Source organism: Nerophis lumbriciformis, linkage group LG08 (assembly GCF_033978685.3).
Source record: "Nerophis lumbriciformis linkage group LG08, RoL_Nlum_v2.1, whole genome shotgun sequence".
NCBI classification, from domain to species: Eukaryota; Metazoa; Chordata; class Actinopteri; order Syngnathiformes; family Syngnathidae; genus Nerophis; species Nerophis lumbriciformis.
In genome coordinates this window covers 45,441,210-45,463,551 of record NC_084555.2, presented here as the reverse complement: position 1 = coordinate 45,463,551, position 22,342 = coordinate 45,441,210, and the positions used below count along the sequence as shown (strand labels likewise).

Genomic DNA, 22,342 nt, shown 5'->3' with positions numbered 1-22,342 from the left:
ACCCATGGCGTTTGTCTACATTGTGACGCCGGTGAGCTACGGTGTGTAGTGAAGCATGTTTAGCTATTCCTCGTCCTGCAGGGATGATACTTGTAAGAAACGTATTTATTCGTCGCCATGGAAGCGAGGATTAGTGATTTAGAGCGGGGGTGTGGGGGACCGGTACTTTTCAGAGGCGGTATAGTACCGAATATGATTCATTAGTATCACGGTACTATACTAATACCGGTATACTGTACAACCCTATTAGAGACTCTCTTCTGTCGTTGGGCAACACTTTGAACACCACTGATTTACTTATTCCACCAGGAAGGCAAAGTGCAGCCTGGGGGTCATTTGCAGAACACACCTCTTTTTTATGGCACATTGTAGAAATAAAATAAACAGAAATGTAAAAAGAGCAAAAAGGTACAACATGCTGAGAAAAGGTTGAAATGTTGACACTAATAAGAAATAAAAACACGCAGATTTATCTTTAAGTATATGTTTTAGCCTTTTTATTAGCCTAGTTTATTACAAATGACATGATGACGTCGCACTACCACCATAATGAAATATCAATTCCATTCTTATAAGGACAGTTATATTTGTTTTGATATACTGGGAGGTTATAGAACACTATTGTTCTTTTTTGAATATAGAGAGAGATGTTGTTTTTTTATCATGGTAAATAAGTATTGAGAATCGTGGAAGTTCATAGGTGTCGGTATCTACTACTGAAATTCTGTTATCGTGACAAACCTAACTTTGATGTTTCAGACCTAATTCTCAGTTGTGGAATTAAACTTTTCAATTCGTACTCACCACTTGTGTGTCTTGAACCTGAGATAGCTTCCGTTTTTCTTGTTCTTCCTCCTGCTTCTTCTTCTTCTCTTCTTTCTCCTTCTTCTTTGCCGTCTTCAGTTTCTTCTTGATTTCAAATCTTTTGAAAGGAACACAACCTGGAATGAAAACACGTCGAGGAGATTCTCCTGCTGTGCTTCTGTCACCCGGAGAGTCGCCCTCACCGTCTCTTAAGCACCTCTCGCTTCTCGATCCTGTTGAACAACTCCTGCTCTCGCTCCTTCTCGGTCATCTGCTCCAGCCGGGCTCGGTCCTCAGCGTCGCCCATCAGGTCGTCGTCATAGCCGTCGCGGAAGACGTCATCCTCCGAGGAGTCAGAGTCCAAGCTGGACGAGGAGCTGTTGCTCTCCGAGTCGGACACCTCACCTGACACAGAGAGAGGTGTGGTAAAAATATCAAACAATCTGACAGAATCGTACTTGTAACCAAAGCATTCAAATCATGATTCACACAAAAAGCCAATATTATGTGACAAGAGGACAGAATAAAAAGAAATAAGTCTGTCCATTCTGTGTTGAAAAAAGGGGTATATGATAAATATTATTGGGCTGACAAGAATTATGAAATATGTTTACATTTAAAAAAATTATCCTCTAATTACAAAAAAAAAACGCTGCAATGAAACGAGATTACTCGTAATAGGCTGCAGGTAGGATGGGGGAGCAAATCAAGCTCTCCTTTTAGAGGTGTAACGATTCATTTTAACTTCGATTTGATTGAGGGACAATGTTAGTTTATTTAAAACTATACAATCCAAAACGATTCAGTGATCATAATCATATTTATTTTGATAAGAGATGGCGCCTGGTGATGGCGTCACAGATTAGCAACAGACTCGCGTAAAGTTTACGTCATCGTTCTTTTAAAAATGCTAAAACCAACTTTATATAAAGTCTACTATTCTATTTTCTAGTATCGATAAAATCGATTATTCACCTTTTAAAACGATGTTAAATTGATATACAGTACAGGCCAAAAGTTTGGACACACCTCATTTCAATGAGTTTTCTTTATTTTTATGACTATTTACATTGTAGATTGTCACTGAAGGCATCAAAACTATGACACCTGTGATGCAAAAACCCTTTCAGGTGAAGCTTGAAGCTCATCGAGCGAATGCCAAGAGTGTGCAAAGCAGTAATCAGAGCAAAGGGTGGCTATTTTGAAGAAACTAGAATATAAAACATTTATTTCACCTTTTTTTAAGTACATAATTCCTCGTGTGTTCATTCATAGTTTTGATGCCTTCAGTGACAATCTACAATGTAAATAGTCATGAAAATAAAGAAAACCCATCGAATGAGAAGGTGTGTCCAAACTTTTGGCCTGTACTGTATATCTTCTGGAAGGCCAACTAGCAGAGCACAGATCGATTTACTTGAATTTAAGAAATATGAATCGATCTATCGCTATATTGATCAATCGTTACAGCCTTAAGCTCCTTTACTCCCCCTACGTGCTGTAAGCCTGTCGTAAACTTCCCCCTTAACTCACTGTAAACTAGCGCTTCCAAAATAGTGGGGTGGGCGCTGTTGCATGTGTGTGAAGGGTGGGAAGAGACCATAACGTAATAGTGTAGGGCTGGGCCAATAAAACGATGAATATATTTTGCTATATCAATAAAAAATGATGTTTAATAAAATGCTCGGGGTCACAGAAAAAATGTCATATGGCATCAATTGTGTGGGATTTCTTCACTGTTTGAAAAAATGCCTTTTTGCATGCTACTTGAAAAACAGCCATTTTGGCTATTTTTCACTTCCGGGAAGAAATCATGTGACGGAAAACAAGCAATAAGTCAGTGGATTTCCTGATCTAATCAATCAGTATCGTAAAGTCTCTAAAAGCTGCACCAGTTAAAACATAAACTACATAGACATTGTGCTTTTCTGTAGGCTACCATATTTTGACCCTCCTATGTAGCGTGTACAGTTTTTTTTTTTTTGGAGACAAGGTAAAAGGACAAATTCGTACCCTCCTCAGGTGCAGAGCTCTCCCCTGAGCCGTCTCCATCTGAGCTCCCAGACGCTGTGGATTTATGAACCTTCTTCTTGTTGGCATTCTTCTTCTCGGGACCCTTCCCTGGTTTAACTTTCTTTTTGCCTTTGGTGCCCCCCACAGTCCACTGAACAGATATAATGAATACAGTATGTACAACAGTCAGTACATGTCCATTCACTAAATTAGTCTGATTTCTCAAATAGTTCGGCTCTAAATAAACCTCCTACAGCCCATGGAAACACCTTAATCTAATTGCGTTGGTTTTTTGAAAAGTCGGACTAACAAACCTGGATTATGCGATTGGAAACCAGATCTCTCGAGGGGTGTCTGCGGCCAGAGAGGACTCTCAGTATCGCGCATTCACCAGTCTCAACGCGCGGAATACAACCCGAAAGCAGATACCACTCAATTAAAAACGTAGCAACAATTATCATGAAGAGGAGACTTTTAATTTGCTTCAAAGAACAGAACATTTTGAAGTGCGTCGGTGGTAGAAAAAAAGTAACAAGAGATTTAACAATGAAATGTAAGATGCCGGCCTAATTCAGACTTCGGAATGAAATACAAATTAGATGAAAGATAATACAGCAGCTATATTCAAGGCGAATAATAAAGCATACACAAACTTCTTCACGCTGCATTTGTGCACTTCAAACTGCTTAACAATAACTCTGAATTCCACACAACCGGCAAGATATAGTCCAGAACAATAGCAACCTTCATCTGGAACAGTATCAGTCGGGGCACGAACTGTCTTTTCCTTTATTATAGATTTTAAATTCCTCTCATCAATCCACAGAGCCTTTGGAAAGAACTTTGAAACGTTCAAAAGTTTTGTTTATATGATTTTCATCTGAAAATGTATTTAAAAAATCTCTTCTCCCGGTCTCTCTTTGCTTCGGACCTGCATCCGCCCCCACATGTTCTTGGTAGTAGTGTCATGTCCGTAGCGGAATCCAAGATAATTTCTTAATGCTGTCTGCTATTTAACATCAACATAGCCAGTAGAGACGTAATATTTTAAATGTGTGCCAACACTACAGCGGACATCAGTTAAAACAAGTGGTAAGTATCTGCAGATGGCTAGTGTGACGTCATAAGTCAACCGTAAAAGGAATTCATAAGTGCCCCCGCCCCCCCAGTGTATGGTAGGCACATGGAGTATAACCAATAGTCGCATTAGACTGTTTGCATGGACACTTGAACTTGGCACATAGGTGTGAAAATACAAAAAAAACGAACTATTTGAGAAATCTGACTAATGTAGTAGTGCATGGAAACAAAGTGATTTTCTCAGCATTGTGAACCAATAAAACAAGCCCCGACCAACCTACCTCATCGTCGCTGTCGGACGTCTCAGAATCGGTGGACGCCGCCGGTTTGCTCACCGGCTCTTCCGGCTCGTCGGAGTCGACGCGCTTTCTCTTTGCCAAGGACAGCAACTCCTGGGGGAAGAAATGATGATGGACAGTAAGTAACCTATTTAGAGATAAGCACCGTAGCCCGGTTCAATAATGGTAATGTCGCTAATGTAAACGGTAACCAGACCGAAATAAAAGAAGCCTTTGGTGCTTCATTTTGGTGCTGAATGAATGCAGACTCAGGCACCAGCAACAAATGCTTAGCAGTGAAATTGTGTAAATAACATATGAACTAAGTAAGTTATGGAGCGTCCTGACAGAAACACAGTCTGATGCTCTTTTTAAACTTTATTGCTGATCTTAAAACGCCAACAGCAACCCTCACAACACCGCTAGTGCCGCAGCCACGTTAACACAGCACTTCCTCATTATGCACCAAGACGGGTATGGCAAGAAAGGTTGCATTCACAAACATGATCATCAAACATAACAACATGTGAGTTGTTTTTCCTAGTTCTCTATGTTCTAGGGCAGTGATTCTCAAACCGTGGTGCGCAGGCTCCATCTAGTAGTACACCAAAGAATCATTATAAATAAATATTTTAAAGGCCTACTGAAACCCACTACTACTGACCACGCAGTCTGATAGTTTATATATCAATGATGAAATATTAACATCGCAACACATGCCAATACGGCCGGGTTAGCTTACTAAAGTGCAATTTTAAATTTTGCGCGAAATATCCTGCTGAAAACGTCTTGGTATGATGACGTCAGCGTGTGACGTCACGGATTGTAGAGGACATTTTGGGACAGCATGGTGGCCAGCTACTAAGTCGTCCGTTTTCATCGCAAAATTCCACAGTATTCTGGACATCTGTGTTGGTGAATCTTTTGCAATTTGTTCAATGAACAATGGAGACAGCAAAGAAGAAAGCTGTAGGTGGGAAGCGGTGTATTGCGGCCGTCTGCAGCAAGACAAACACAGCCGGTGTTTCATTGTTTACATTCCCGGAAGATGACAGTCAAGCTTTACCATTGGCCTGTGGAGAACTGGGACAACAGAAACTCTTACCAGGAAGACTTTGAGGTGGATGCGCAGACGCGGTACCGCAAGTACGCATGCAGCTGCGGCTTCCAAACATGTGATCGCTTGCCCGTACGTGCGTGCCGCTATGTGCATGTCACGTACGTAACTTTGGGGACTTTGGGGAAATATATGTGCTGTATGAACTTTGGGGAGGTGAACGGTACTTTGGGTTGTGGGATTGAGTGTGTTGTGCAGGTGTTTGAGTTGTATTGGCGGGTTGTATGGACAGGAGGTGGGAGGTGTTTGTTATGCGGTATTAATTTGTGGCATATTAAATATAAGCCTGGTTGTGTTGTGGCTAATAGAGTATATATATGTCTTGTGTTTATTTACTGTTTTAGTCATTCCCAGCTGAATATCAGGTCCCACCCGCCTCTCACAGCATCTTCCCTATCTGAATCGCTCCCACTGCCCTCTAGTCCTTCACTCTCACTTTCCTCATCCACGAATCTTTCATCCTCGCTCAAATTAATGGGGAAATCGTCGCCTTCTCGGTCCAAATCGCTCTCGCTGCTGGTGGCCATGATTGTAAACAATGTGCAGATGTGAGGAGCTCCACAACCTGTGACGTCACGCTACTCGTCTGCTACTTCCAGTACAGGCAAGGCTTTTTTATCAGCGACCAAAAGTTACGAACTTTATCGTCGATGTTCTCTACTAAATCCTTTCAGCAAAAATATGGTAATATCGCGAAATGATCAAGTATGACACATAGAATGGACCTGCTATCCCTGTTTAAATAAGAAAATCGCATTTCAGTAGGCCTTTAATGACATGACTCGAGTCGTTATCAAAGGTTTATCAGCCTTCAATGGAAGTCGTTACAATCTGACTACCGGAGGCCGTAGTCGACGCTAAAATAAACAAGACACAAACTGAACAGTCTTACTTTGTCATTTCTATCACTCAACACCCGTGGGAACAGGAATGTTCTACACATCCTGCGCCTACGTCCGCCCCTTCCCAGCCTCCCAGACGATCAATATGCAGAACACATGTAAACAAAGACGAACATTGGCAGAGAAAGCTGCACGTAACAATGATGCCTTCTAGGCCCTGGGGAAACCATAATGTCTGGTAAACATTGAATAAACTACACGTGGAACATAAAATAACAATGTTACAATATGAATAACATATTAAAATATTTTAAACATGAAAAACTATTCAAAAGAATCCAACAATATTAAATATACTTGTTAAATTAAACTTCTATTTTAACATTGGTCTTTATGGGGGTACTTGGAGGGCCAAATGTTTTCTGAGCTGGTACTTGGTGAAAAAAGTTTAGGAACCACTATTCTAGGGAGTGTAACGATTGATTGATATATCAATAGATTGATTTATATTCCTAAATTTCAAGTATATAGATATGTGCTTGGCAAGATAGGTATCGATCCAAGAACGTTTTAAAAGGGAATCGATCAATTTTATCGATACTAGAAAAAAGAAAACATTGTATTTAAGAACAGGAGACTTTATATGAAGTTTAGCATTTTAATGACAAGGACTCTAAACGTTTAAGTCTGTTTGCCCGTCAATGTGCCATCCAAAGACCAATTGGTAATAGCTATGGTGGCTAAGAAAGGTCATAACAAACACAAACAATATCATAAATTACAACACAAAATCGTTCAGCTAAAGCACGATTGCAACAGCCACAACAAACACAAACGACACAACACAACAACATAAAACCGCTACACAACTTTAAGACACGACCGACACAACAGAAGTGACAGTGGCGCACGTTATGGCGATGCACCGACTTCCAGAACACAACAACATGAAGTGTGACACACAACATGCAACTAACAGCCAAGGAAAAGTAATTTAATTAGAAAGAAATACAAGCGATGGATCAAGGAGACTATGTAAAATTTGGAAGCAAGGGGCCAACACCATCAACAGGGATGTGGGGGCATACAACTTTGACACCCAGCTTATACTCCACCTGCCAGAGGATTATGATTCATTCTTCATCTAAACGGAAGGACATAAACATCCAGTAAAATCTATACCAGTGAAGAGAAGACGTACAGCAAGTGATTGTTTTATTATGTTCATTCAGCACTTAGCTTCTAAAAATTGGAGAACATCCCCCTTATATTCAGGCTAAAAAATATAAGGTTCTGAATCATCATTTGTCCCAAAGCAGTCTTTGTTGGCTCTCACAAAGACTGCCACGAGTAGTAGGTTTCTTGTTGTTGAATGGAAAAGCGAACTTTGTGATGAGTCTGTGAAATTAACATTACGCCGTATGCTTAAAATAAGCAAAATATGTAAATATTACAGGTTATTACGAATGTGTCTGTTACTACATTACATTTATACTTACAGTGTGTATATAAAACGATGACGAAGGCTTTTGGATGTTTTTTAGAACGCTTTATAGGCGGAATAGAGTGACTCATTGGCTCTACTGTTAGCTGACTTTTGCTAGTGTTTAACGGTTTAAAATGCATAAAAAATAAAAACATGTGTTCTTGTCTTAAATAAGGATTGTAAACAATAGACAAAATTCCTTAAAAAAGTGCAGTTCTCCTTTAACTTTTACTACAGAGTGGTTTAAATTAATATTCCGCCGTATGCTTAAAGTAAGCAAAATATGTAAATATTACATGTTATTACGAATGTATCTGTTACTACATTACATATATACTTAGTGTGTATACAAAACGATGACAAAGGCTTTTGGATGTTTTTTACAGCGCTTTATAGGCGGAATAGAGTGACTCATTGGCTCTATTGTTAGCTGACTTTTGCTAGTGTTTATTAACGGTGTAAAATGCATAAAAAATAAAAACATGTGTTATTGTCTTAAATAAGGATTGTGAACGATAGACAAAATTCCTTAAAAAAGTGCAGTTCTCCTTGAACTTTTACTACAGAGTGGTTTAAATTAATATTCCGCCGTATGCTTAAAGTAAGCAAAATACGTAAATATTACATGTTATTACGAATGTATCTGTTACTACATTACATATATACTTACGGTTTGTATTTAAAACAATGACAAAGGCTTTTGGATGTTTTTAGAGCGCTTTATAGGCGGAATAGAGTCACTCATTGGCTCCATTGTTAGCGGATTTTTGCTATTGTTTATTTACGGTTTAAAATGCATAAAAACATATGTAAGCTTGTCTTAAATAAGGATTGTGGATGATAGACAAAATTCCTAGAAAAGTGAGGTTCTCTTTTAACTTTTACTACACACTGGTTTAAATTAATATTCCGCCGTATGCTTAAAATAAGCAAAATACGTAAATATTACACGTTATTACGAATGTATCTGTTACGACATTACATATATACTTACAGTGTGTATATAAAACAATGACAAAGGCTTTTGGATGTTTTTTAGAGCGCTTTATAGGCTGAATAGTGACTCATTGGCTCCATTGTTAGCTGATTTTTGCTATTGTTTATTAACAGTTTAAAATGCATTAAAAAAATGCGTTCTTGTCTTAAATAATTGTGAATGATACACAAAATTCCTTTAAAAAAAGTGCGGTTCTCCTTTAACTTTTACTACACAGTTAACTTCTTTTTGCACTTGGCAGTTAATGTTAAAAGGAAATTGTGCCCCCATGTGTCTTGTCACGCATCATCAGTTGGAGTTAACCTGGATAAGCCTTACTAAAATAAGATTTTAGTAAGGTTCCCAACGGCGTGGCGTAGCTGGGAGATTGGACGTGCCAGCAACCTGAGGGTTCCTGGTTCGGTCCCCAGCTTCGACCAACCTCGTCACGTCCGTTGTGTCCTTGAGCAAGACACTTCACCCTTGCTCCTGATGGGTGGTGGTTAGGGCCTTGCATGGCAGCTCCTGCCATCAGTGTGTGAATGTGTGTGTGAATGTGGAAATAGTGTCTAAGCCAGTGGTTCTTAATCTGGGTTCCATCGAACCCTAGGGGTTCGGTGAGTCGGGCTCAGGGGTTCGGCGGAGGTCAAGACACACCTGACTCATCGTGTAAATAAAAACTTTTCCCTATCGGCGTATTACGGATACGGCAACAGCAGAAGTCACACTGATGCACTGTGTTGGTTTTGTTCTTTGAACAAGGTGATGTTCATGCTAAGGCTGAAACGACGCGTCGACGTAGTCGACGTCATCGGTTACGTAAATACGCCGACGTCGTTTTTATGCTTCGACGCGTCGCATATTTACGTCACACTGCCGTCATGGCGGAGCGCAAAGCAGATGATGCGAGCGGTGCGAGCGAGGGGAAAAAAGCACGCCAAAAGTCGTCAAAAGTGTGGGAGTATTTCAATAAACAAATGTATATAATTCGGCATTATTTCGGCCAGTCGGCTTATAAAATCAGAGCCGATCAGTTTACGTTCGCGTGCAGGTATAACGCGGCGCGCTCCTGTCTCATCTGCTGGTGCGCGAGCCCGGTAATTAGACCGCTGTGTCAAATCAAGGAGTACAAAAGACGCCAGCGCAGAGTGGAAAAAGGTTTAGTTCATTACAGATAACCCAGAGTTGTGCCAAAAGTATGTAAGATTTAATATTTCTCTTCGTGGGTGTGGCGCACCTGTTGCGCTGGTGAGATGGGAGGGGGGGTTGTGTGCATGTAGCGTGCTTAGTCTGGAGGCTAAATACACACAGTGTGTTATGTAACTGTTGTTTAGTGTTGATATTCTTTGCTTAGTTTGATAAATGTTGGAGCAGTTTGCGTCATCAGGAGGGTGAAGTCGCTCAATTTAATGTGTTGGATTTAACTGTGTTGGTGAGGGCGTAGAAAAAGGGGCATTTTTCTACCAGTAGACAGCGTTTAAGATTGAGTGTTTCACTGCTAAATTAATAATATATTTATATTGAATATGGATTTTAAATATGTATCTAAATAGGTGGTTAATTGGTTAGGTATTTATGTATTTGCATATTGGGTTTTCTGTTGCATTTATCTATTGTGTTTCTGGTGTTAAATGTATTTTATATGTATCTTGGTGCATTTATGTTGAGACAATTTATTTAAAATCTGTTTTAACTTAAAGGGAAAAGATGTGTCCATTTTCTTGCACTTGTTTAATGGTTAAGAGTTTGATAGCTAATTAATAGTTGTAAATTATGGGATTGATAATTGATTGATTTTTTACAGCATGTTAATCTTGTGGTGTTTTGTCCTTAAAGGTTTTTCACCTACTAAAGAAGCTAAAGGCTACTAAAGGCTACTAAAGACAGCTAATGACAGCTAAAGAAACTAAAGTCTATTAACACTGCTAAAGACTGCTAAAAAGACTAAAGAAGAAAAAAGAAGCTGTTTCTTGGTTGGAAAAACTGTTGCAAACTAAAGGAAAATAAAAGGAAAAAGTAACTACGGTCTGGTCTTTTGAGTGAAATCCAGAAGCCACATTCAGCATTGGTACATCCCTTCAAGTGTGGGATAAGCACAGCGAAAAAAGCAAAACACTTGACAGTTGTTGTATGCACACTGTGTCGAGCGGAAATGGCCTATCATAGCAGCACAACGGCTATGAAGGAACATTTGAAAAGAAAACACCCGACAGCGTTCTTGCCATCACCATCAACTAGTCAATCGTCCGCGTGAGTATACATTGTCATCATTACACAAAATCATGAATGTGTCATTTGTATCTGCGTTGTAAATTCATAAACTAAAACACTGTTTCGCTCTGAGAGGCGCGTTTGGCATGCCTGTTCAGTGTTTACAAAGACGCGCTCCTCTTTAACGCTAACGTTAATTAGTTGTGCAAATACCTTTTACAACATTAACAGTTACATATACTATGTACAAACCAACAATTAACTTTCACTTTAATCATACTATCATTGTTGTGTTATTAAGCAAAATAAGCAATACTTTTACTTTTGTTGAAATGTTTACACTGTTACAGAATATTTCGTTTTGCACTTTTTTGTATTGGATGTTTATCTTTATTTTTGCACATTTTAAAGCAAAATAAGCAATACTTTTACTTTAGAAATGCTTATACTATTGCAGAATATTAAGATTTGCACTGGATGTTTACTTTTATATTTGCACATTAAAAAGCAAATAAGCTACTTTTAATTTTGTTAAATGTTAAAAGTTTTAAATGTTTACATTGTTACAGAATATTTTGTCATGTTGTTGTCAATGTTGACTGAGTGGCCATACTTTTTTTTTTGTATATAAAAGTCATGCCTTTTGAAAAAACTGGCCAACATATATTTTTTCATCTTCATTTTAAATAAAAAAAATAATCGGTAAAAGGAAAAATAATCTATAGATTAATCGAAAAAATAATCTATAGATTAACCGATTAATCGAAAAAATAATCTATAGATTAATCGATAGAAAAATAATCGTTAGCTGCAGCCTTAGTTCATGCACGGTTCATTTTGTGCACCAGTAAAAAAACATGGTAACACTTTAGTATGGGGAACATATTCACCATTAATTAGTTGCTTATTAACATGCAAATTAGTAACATATTTTCTCTTAACTAGTCATTATTAAGTACTCATTAATGCCTTAACCCTCAAACCCTGGCCTATTAACCCTCTAACCAAATAACTCTAAATTAAGTATTTGTTACTTAGAATATGTTCCCCATGCTATTAAGTACTTATTAATGCCTTAACCCTCAAACCCTGGCCTATTAACCCTCTAACCAAATAACTCTAAATTAAGTTTTTGTTACTTAGAATATGTTCCCCTAGTGTCCAAAAAACTCTAAATTAAGTCTTTGTTACCGTATTTTCCGCACTATAAGGCGCACCTAAAAACCACAAATTTTCTCAAAAGCTGACAGTGCGCCTTATAACCCGGTGCGCTTTATATATGGATAAATATTAAGATTCATTTTCATAAAGTTTAGGTCTCGCAACTACGGTAAACAGCCGCCATCTTTTTTCCCCGTAGAAGAAGCGCGCGGTGCATGCTGGGATATGTGACGTTTCATTTCCATTTGTGTGTTTATGTAAAGACCCCAAAATGGCTCCTATTAAGTGTGTTGTCTGTCTAATTATAAATAATGCAGACGAGGCGTGTTAACTGAGTTCTCAACGTTTACTCACAGCGTGCTCATAACCACATTCTAACTCCCAGCATACAACAACGCTTCTCAGGGCTACCGCGCATGCTTGTAACTATCGTTGCATGCTGGGTAGTGTAGTTGTTATATTTGCTAGCTCATAACAGCACATTAAGAGACACGCTTACGCGCTTAATTCAATACTCGCCGTCATTCCGGGTGGATTGACAAAAGACCTCCAGCCGCTAGATATTGGTGTCAACAGGGCATTCGAAGCTAGACTGCTAACTGCGTGGGAACAGTGGATGACGAAGAAGCGCGCGGTGCATGCTGGGATATGTGACGTTTCATTTCCATTTGTGTGTTTATGTAAAGACCCCAAAATGGCTCCTATTAAGTGTGTTGTCTGTCTAATTATAAATAATGCAGACGAGGCGTGTTAACTGAGTTCTCAACGTTTACTCACAGCGTGCTCATAACCACATTCTAACTCCCAGCATACAACGCTTCTCAGGGCTACCGCGCATGCTCGTAACTATCGTTGCATGCTGGGTAGTGTAGTTGTTATATTTGCTAGCTCATAACAGCACATTGAGAGACACGCTTACGCGCTTAATTCAATACTCGCCGTCATTCCGGGTGGATTGACAAAAGACCTCCAGCCGCTAGATATTGGTGTCAACAGGGCATTCGAAGCTAGACTGCTAACTGCGTGGGAACAATGGATGACAGAAGGCGAACACACCTTCACTAAGACGAGGAGGCAGCGCCAGACGACGCCAACATCTGCCAGTGGATCGTAAATTTGCCCAACTTTTCACTTCGGACACCGAAGACGAAGGATTTACGAATGAAGAATAACTTCAGAAAGTGAGCGCTATGTTTATTTTGTGTGTTGTGACATTAACGTTCGAGCAACATTATGTTGCTATTGCTCTGCACTATTTTGAATTTTACTATGTTTGTGATTGCACATTTGCGTACATTTTGGGAGTGAACAGAGTTGTTAGAACGCTGGTTTTTAATATATTATTAAAGTTTGACTGACCTATCTGACTGTTTTTTTGACATTCCCTTTAGCGCAGCGTAGGCGCGGCTTATAGTCCGGGGCGGCTTATTGGTGGACAAAGTTATGAAATATGCCATTCGTTGAAGGTGCGGCTAATAATCCGGTGCGCCTTATAGTGCGGAAAATACGGTACTTAGAATATGTTCCCCATACTAAAGTGTTACCAAAAACATATAACTTTGTCTTGAATTTGAAAAAAAACAACATTTTATTTTTCACTCAAGAAGGGTTCTGTGAATGCGCATATGAAACTGGTGGAGTTCGGTACCTCCAACAAGGTTAAGAACCACTGGTCTAAGTGCTTTGAGTACCTTGAAGGTAGAAAGAGCGCTATACGAGTATAACCCATTTACCATCATTTTTAAATAATTCAAATTACCTGCAGAGTTCAATGTTTTGAAATGGTGACCCAGAATTTTAGTTCATATAGGTGTACAGCTCTGGTAATGAGTACATTTGCACCCACCTGCATAAATGTAACAATCAAAATAAATATGACTTTTTTTGTTTGTTTACTAGGGCATGCATATATAATATGCATTAGTTTGACAATTTTAAATCAACGATAATAAAAAGGAGATGCTTGGAAATAGCATAAAAATGCCCCAAAAACATGGAAAAATGTGATTCATAGCGTTATTTTTTGGTGTAACCATCATGATAAATAAATAATAAATGATAAATGGGTTATACTTGTATAGCGCTTTTCTACCTTCAAGGTACTCAAAGCGCTTTGACAGTATTTCCACATTCACCCATTCACACACTGATGGCGGGAGCTGCCATGCAAGGCACTAACCAGCAGCCATCAGGAGCAAGGGGTGAAGTGTCTTGCCCAAGGACACAACGGACGTGACTCGGATGGTAGAAGGTGGGGATTGAACCTCAGTAACCAGCAACCCTCCGATTGCTGGCACGGCCACTCTACCAACTTCGCCACGCCGTTCTGTTCAGGTATATTTCTTTAATATTTGGATAAATCATCATAAATAGGTATTGATCAATCTTTAAGATGTGTGTATTTGATACCAGTTTGCTTTTGACATCTTATTTAGAATTGTAGTTGAAACTTTTACAACTTTGTGTTGCGCTCATGATGGGGTAACCAAACTAGATTATTTTTTACATTTACCGTATTTTCCCCACTATTAGCCGCACCTAAAAACCACAAATTTACTCAAAAGCTGACAGTGCGGCTTTTAACCCGGTGCGCTTTATATATGGATTAATATTACGATTCATTTTCATAAAGTTTCGATCTCGCAACTTCGGTAAACAGCCGCCATCTTTTTTCCCGGTAGAACAGGAAGCGCTTCTTCTTCTACGCAAGCAACCGCCAAGGTAAGCACCCACCCCCATAGAACAGGAAGCGCTTCTTCTTCTACTGTAAGCAACCACCCGCCCGCGTAGAAGAAGAAAAAGCGCGCGGATATACCGTACGGTTCATTTCCTTTGTGTGTTTACATCTGTAAAGACCACAAAATGGCTCCTACTAAGCGTCAGGGATCCGGTTCATGAAAAGACGCAATCTCTCCATCCGGGAATGAGAAGTCATCCTTCACTGTGGTTCTAGCTTGCCATGCTAATGGCCAGAAACTTCCACCCATGGTGATATTCAAAAGGAAGACCTTGCCAAAAGAGACCTTTCCAGCCGGCGTCATCATAAAAGCTAACTCGAAGGGATGGATGAAGAAAAGATGAGCGAGTGGTTAAGGTAAGTTTAAGTTTACGCGAAGAGGCCGGGTGGCTTTTTTCACGCAGCTCTGTCCATGTTGATATACGTATGTTTGTGATTGCACATTTGCGTACATTTTGGGAGTGAACAGAGTTGTTAGAACGCTGGTTTTTAATATATTATTAAAGTTTGACTGACCTATCTGACTGTTTTTTTGACATTCCTTTAGCGCAGTTAGATGCGGCTTACAACACCGGGCGGCTTATAGGTGGACAAAGTTTTGAAATATGCCGTTCATTGAAGGCGCGGCTTTTAACCCAGGGCGCCTTATGGTGCGGAAAATACGGTAGTATAATTGAATATACTGTGTTTTATGCTTTTTTCTTTTTGGAACATGTACTATACATATAACAGTATTTCCCACAGGGCAGGCATCTATTTGTGGTGGTGTGGTCGGGGGGTGGCGGCGGCAGCGGCGATGACCAAGAAGAATGCGAAGTTGGAATATAATTACAACAGTTTATGTACATATTTATATACAGATTTGAACAATTAGTTATTCACTGAAATATATTTATTAATTGTGGTTCTTACAAAAAATATATCTTATAAAATATAAAAGCTAAAATGTCTCTTAAAGCTCTGCCCCTTTAATTAGTGCATACTAAATAATTTAACTTTAGCCTACTACTACAACCATATTATTTACCAGCAACATAAAGTGAAACAGAGGCAGAGGTGTATGTTTTGTCGTGGTCCTCTCTATAAGGCACATAATATAAATTAGGACCCTTTTCATGAAAAAAGTGCATTTCTGATCTGACCCTGCTTTATTTTTCAGTGTTTGCTGAGTCTCACCTGTTCCCTCCGCCCTAATTTTTCTACTTGCCCGACTTCTCAAATCTACTTGCCCCAATATTTTTACTTGTCCTGCCTAGGTTTTTTTCTGGCTGTGTAGTGCTCATGGCTTATATCTTACTAAAATCCTTCCCGATGACTATTTAAAACACTACACAGTATTTATTATTATTATTATCTATAATTACATTTAAATGACATTGCATACATGTAAAATTAAATGCTATTTCACATTATTTGACCAGTAGCAGTTACACCCATCTGAACAGGTCAGCCACCTGTTTAAAGCCCGATCACAGTTGAAATCTTGAAATGAAGGGCCTTTAATGGCCAAAACATTAACCTGGACAACATTTTAACAGCTGGTTGGCTCAGATTTTATTATTTTCATTGCATTCACATGCTGCAGTGGACATTTTAGCTTGAGTATTAATGTAGTATCAGAAGCACCGTCTCCACGTGTGTTTATCGACAACAGGGTTATAACCTGGACACGTTAGCTCGTCGGTATGAAAACAGGTGATTGTTACTACGTGCGTCTGCCCCGGCCCCCGAGTCAAACAGTGGCGGTGTTAATGAAGCAGCGTCAGGCTGCTCACCGTCAGTGAAACGCTCGGTGAAATCGCGGATTAACGTTAAATATATGACGAGCCGTGAGCGATGCAGCTATAACCTATCTACCTATAACCTATATTACCCTCGTATTTTGATCCCGTCCGTCCGTCTTCGTCTTCTGGCCCACGAGGTGAATTAAGTGCTATTGGCGGAGTTACAATGCATAGTAGGCTACCGCCACCTACTGCACCGGAGTTGTAACTACAAGCTACATTCACAGACAGAGTCCCATTGCTTTTATGAGCGGTCGAGCGAGTCAAAAGCCGAAAAATCCATTTGTGGCGGACGTAATTCTTTCGTGGCGGGCCGCCACAAATAAATGAATGTGTGGGAAACACTGTATAATACAATAAAGTCCCATATAAAATTATGTTTCTAGCAATACTTTAATTTTGCCTTTGAAAGTAACACTCCAATGTCCACTAGTGGAGCTGTACACATAGGGAAATATATTTCCACGCTCGAACTACAGGAATAGACAAACCTACTCTTTGAACAAACATGATGATAGAGAAACCTACAAAAGTAACCCTTATTAAAAAAATGATTTGCTTGCTTCCACTTTAGCTTGGACTTTTGGCACGAACTTGGAATGCAACAAAATACTTTTATACCTGCATCTCTGAAGCTGGAAACGGCCACAGCCTCCTGTGTTGGTTGTTTGCCAATGTTGCTAATGAAAGCGTTCAAAGCTGCAGAGCGACTCGGTCCTTGGTTTGACAACATCACCCAAAAATAGCGTGTCAGCTCCAGCCCTGTGACGTCACAATGGCGATAAGGTTGCCTATTTAAGACGAAGCGCCACTTGAGCTCCAGCCTGCGCGGTGCAAACATACCGTGTTCATTGCTTGCACATAGCTAGGTCACAATCAGATCGCTGAATGACAAACGTAAACACCGAGCTCAAAAACGTAAACACTGAGCTGAAAACAACATGGTTGCGGCTTTTGCACGCTACTATAACATTAGCCTTAGCATGACTTCACTGGCTAATGTTAGCTCGCCCACACTGTACGTAGTTTTCTGGGGAAAAAATGCGAGCATGTGACATTAAAAATTGGAAACATGATTTAAATGAGCAGACTACGCGGAGGTTTTTTAACAAGAGTGGCCTGTTTGTGTTATTAAGCCCGAGCCAGGCCATAAACAGCGCAATTAGCTAAAGTGTTGACAACTTCGTAAGTCGACACACATAACGAGACAAACGCACAGCCCGCGCGCTCCTACCTCATCTAAGTTGTCGTCGCTGGCGCTGTCCTCGGAGTCTGAGTCGATGACGACCCGACCTTTCCGCTTCTTGACGTTGACCATGGCGAACACGCAGCGGAGCTAAGCTGCTAACCACCGCGGTGTTCCGTCTTATGTCGGCTGTTAGCCGCTCGTTGCTAGCCGAGCTAGCTGGCCCCCTCTGCGGTCTGACACACAAAGGCGATACTGCGCTTGCGCGCTCGCGATGACGTCACGACCTAGCTTTTCCCTGTTAAACTAGCAGTTAGTTTTGATTTAGAACTCTACATTAAAAAACACTCTACCTCTAACAACCAAAAAGCTGTGAAAACGATGATGCTGTGCACCAAATTTGGATTATTTACGCAACTTGTGTGAGCCTATGGCTTTACATTTTGTTACATATATATTCATACTTGCCAACCTTGAGACCTCCGATTTCGGGAGGTGGGGGTGGGGGGCGTGGTCGGGGTGGAGCGGGGCGTGGTTGAGGGCGTGGTTAAGAGGGGAGGAGTATATTTACAGCTAAAATTCACCAAGTCAAGTATTTCATACATATATATGTATATATATATATATATATATATATATATATATACATCCTGAAAATAAGCAAACAAAACTGTGTTTGGATAATTGATACTTCAAACTTGCATAAATAAATGTTAAGGAATATAACATAACTTGGCTTCTGAGAGCTTCAAAATGTAATTAATAACATGCTAAAGTTGTTGATAAACAAGCAATTATTTTAATAATTAAATATGGTCATTTTAAATGAATTATTATGATAATTTAAAATTAATTATTTCAAATATGTTTATTTTAATGTATAATTCTATGGCTGGATGTAATAAGGAGTCAGAAAAAATAAAAATACAATTCATTTTGATGTTTTTAGCAAAATATAGTAAAAATTTATTTTTAATTTTTTTTTAATTAATAAATATATTTATTTTTAGGTAAAATAAACATAATAATACAATTTATCTCTAGTCTGGATGATTTAGTTCTTGTCACCCTGTTGTCCTCCCATCTTGAAAAAAGGCTGTCCTCACTCAGGTCCACATGGACCGGCTGAAAATTGGGAGATTTTCGGGAGAATATTTGTCCCGGGAGGTTTTCGGGAGAGGCGCTGAATTTCTGGAAAATTCGGGAGGGTTGGCAAGTATGTATATATTAGAGGTGTGGGAAAAAATCGATTCGAATTCGAATCGCGATTCTCACGTTGTGCGATTCAGAATCGATTCTCTTTTTTTTTTAAATCGATTTATTTATTTTATTTTATTTATTTTTATTTTATTTTTTTATTTTTTATTTGTTTTTATTTTAATGTTTTTAATTAATCAATCCAACAAAACAATACACAGCAATACCATAACAATGCAATCCAATTCCAAAATCAAACCCGACCCAGCAACACTCAAAACTGCAATAAACAGAGCAATTGAGAGGAGACACAAACACAACACAGAACAAACCAAAAGTAGTGAAACAAAAATTATTATTATCAACAACAGTATCAATTAGAGATTGATATTATAGGCCGATAAATGCGTTAAAATGTAATATCGGAAATTATCGGTATCGTTTATTTTTTTTATCGATATGTTTTTTATTTTTTATTTTTTTTTTTTTATTAAATCAACATAAAAAACACAAGATACACTTACAATTAGTGTACCAACCCAAAAAACCTCCCTCCACCATTTCCACTCCATCCATCCATCCATTTTCTACCGCTTATTCCCTTCGGGGTCGTGGGGGGCGCTGGAGCCTATCTCAGCTACAATCGGGCGGAAGGCGGGGTACATCCTGGACAAGTCGCCACCTCATCGCAGGGCCAACACAGATAGACAGACAACATTCACACTCACATTCACACACACTAGGGCCAATTTTTAGTGTTGCCAATCAACCTATCCCCAGGTGCATGTCTTTGGAGGTTGGAGGAAGCCGGAGTACCCGGAGGGAACCCACGCATTCACGAGGAGAACATGCAAACTCCACACAGAAAGATCCCAAGGCCGGGATTGAACTCACGACTACTCAGGACCTTCGTATTGTGAGGCAGACGCACTAACCCCTCTTCCACCGTGCTACCATTTACACTCCATCCATCCATTTTCTACCGCTTATTCCCTTTGGGGTCGCGGGGGGTGCTAGAGCCTATCTCAGCTACAATCGGGCGGAAGGCGGGGTACACCCTGGACAAGTCGCCACCTCATCGCAGGGCCAACACAGATAGACAAACAACATTCACACTCACATTCACACAAAAGGGTTGTTTCTTTCTGTTATTAATATTCTGGTTCCTACATTATATATCAATATACCGTATATCAACACAGTCTGCAAGGGATACTGTTCGTAAGCACGCATGATTGTGCGTGCTGCTGGTCCACTAATAGTACTAACCTTTAACAGTTAATTTTACTCATTTTCATTAATTACTAGTTTCTATGTAACTGTTTTTATATTGTTTTACTTTCTTTTTTATTCAAGAAAATGTTTTTAATTTATTTATCTTATTTTTTTTTTTTTTTTTTTTTTAAAGTACCTTATCTTCACCATGCCTGGTTGTCCAAATTAGGCATAATAATGTGTTAATTCCACGACTGCATATATCGGTTGATATCGGTATCGGTTGATATCGGTATCGGTAATTAAAGAGTTGGACAATATCGGAATATCGGATATCGGCAAAAAGCCATTATCGGACATCCCTAGTATCAATAGTAGTTACAATTTCAACATAGCAGTGATTAAAAATCCCTCATTGACATTATCATTAGACATTTATAAAAAAAGGGAAAAAAAGAACAATAGTGTCACGTGGCTTACACTTGCATCGCATCTCATAAGCTTGACAACACACTGTGTCCAATATTTTCACAAAGATAAAATAAGTCATATTTTTGGTTCATTTAATAGTTAAAACAAATTTACATTATTGCAATCAGTTGATAAAACATTGTCCTTTACAATTATAAAAGCTTTTTACAAAAATCTACTACTCTGCTTGCATGTCAGCAGACTGGGGTACATCCTGCTGAAATCCTATGTATTGAATGAATAAAGAATCCTTTTGAATCGGGAAAAAAATTGTTTTTGAATCGAGAACCGTGTTGAATTGAAAAAAAATTGATTTTGAATCGAATCGTGACCCCAAGAATCGATATTGAATCGAATCGCGGGACACCCAAAGATTCACAGCCCTAATCTCCAGGCTTACATATGCGGCTATTTCTTTAGATGCAAACCAAAAAATATGTAAGACTATTAACAAAATACTTGTTGACTTTATTTGTCAAATTCATTATATTAAGAAATCTGTTACAATGAACAATTACAATCAGGGTGGTCTAAACTTTCTGGATTTCACTACACTAAACAATACCTTCAAGATTAAATGGATAAGACACAATTTGAAAGATCCTACCTCAATTTGGAACTTCATTTCTCATCATGTATTTTCTAACCTTGGAGGCCTAAAATTTTTGCTATTGTATAACTACATCATTGATAGGATTCCTGTTGCTCTTTCAAACTTCCACAAACAAGCCCTTCTGGCATGGTCTCTTATATACAAGCACAATTTCTCACCTACGAAATATTTCATTTGGAACAATAAAGACATATGTTACAAAAGGAAATCTCTTTTCCTCAACAATTGGTTCAAGAATGGTACTATTTTAGTGAGTCAGCTTTTCAATAAAGAAGGTAAACTTTTTAATTACCAAGAATTTATCAATCATTTTAAGGTCCCTGTGACTCCCAAACAATTTGCCATTGTATTTGATGCCAGTCCATCAGATGTTGTTATGTTGTACAGGGCTTACTCATTTCCTCTTTCTGCTGTAACAATTGTGAATGATCCACTTGACACTCCTGTGGGGAAACTTTGTTTTAATCAGAAAAATAACAGAAAAAATCTGCAGCTTATTCCAAAATGATTGTGTGTCTGTCTCCTATGTAATTGCACTCTGGAATAATGTTGTGAATGACATCTGCTGGATCAAAACATGGTCTCTTCCTAACAGGTATTTACTTACCAACAAAGTCAAAGAGATTTCTTTCAAAATCATTCATGGTTATTACCCTATAAAGACTGTGATGGTTAGATACAAGAAGGACATTGATGTTACCTGCACCTTATATAACATGCATCCAGAGACTGTTTACCACCTGTTTTTGGACTTGTGAATGCACTCCATCACTATGGCAAGGCATCTGTCATTTCATCCTGGACAATAGTCATGACAAATTTGTGCTTTGTTTTAAAGATGTGCTATTTGGATTTACACTGTATGAAAAAAAAAATTGAAAAGGAATTTTACCTTTGCAACCTCATTATACTATTGGCTGAGTTTTATATTCATAAATGTAAGTTTCTCAATACCCTGTTTTTTTTGTGCCATTAAAAAAGAATTAGAACTCTACTTTAAAATGCTCTCTACCTCTAACAACCAAAAAGCTGTGAAAACTATGATGCTGTGTTCCAAATTTGGATTCTTTACGGATCTTGTGTGAGCCTATGGCTTTACATTTTGTTAAGTATATATATTTTGCATTCTATTTTAGTAACTTCATTGAGTTTACAACCCCCTGGCGCTGTT

General features: G+C 38.9%; 1 protein-coding gene across 3 annotated transcripts in view; it reads right to left on the bottom strand.

Annotated features, from left to right (window-relative positions):
- Nucleotides 1–17,917, bottom strand: part of rtf1 (RTF1 homolog, Paf1/RNA polymerase II complex component) — a 37,542-nt gene extending 19,625 nt beyond the window's left edge. Inside the window, exons 1-5 of one of the 3 annotated variants that reach the window (XM_061969027.1) lie at nt 17,724–17,917; nt 4,179–4,289; nt 2,818–2,968; nt 1,008–1,209; nt 805–922 (exon numbers count right to left, since the gene is read on the bottom strand). In XM_061969027.1, the coding sequence (XP_061825011.1) occupies nt 805–922; nt 1,008–1,209; nt 2,818–2,968; nt 4,179–4,289; nt 17,724–17,807 (666 nt within the window). In that variant the 5' untranslated portion in view covers nt 17,808–17,917. Of the gene's footprint in view, nt 1–804; nt 923–1,007; nt 1,210–2,817; nt 2,969–4,178; nt 4,290–17,110; nt 17,256–17,723 lie in introns of those variants that run through there. The other 2 variants (XM_061969028.1, XM_061969029.1) reach the window with 2 other exon arrangements.
- Between the last annotated feature and the right edge of the window lie 4,425 nt (nt 17,918–22,342).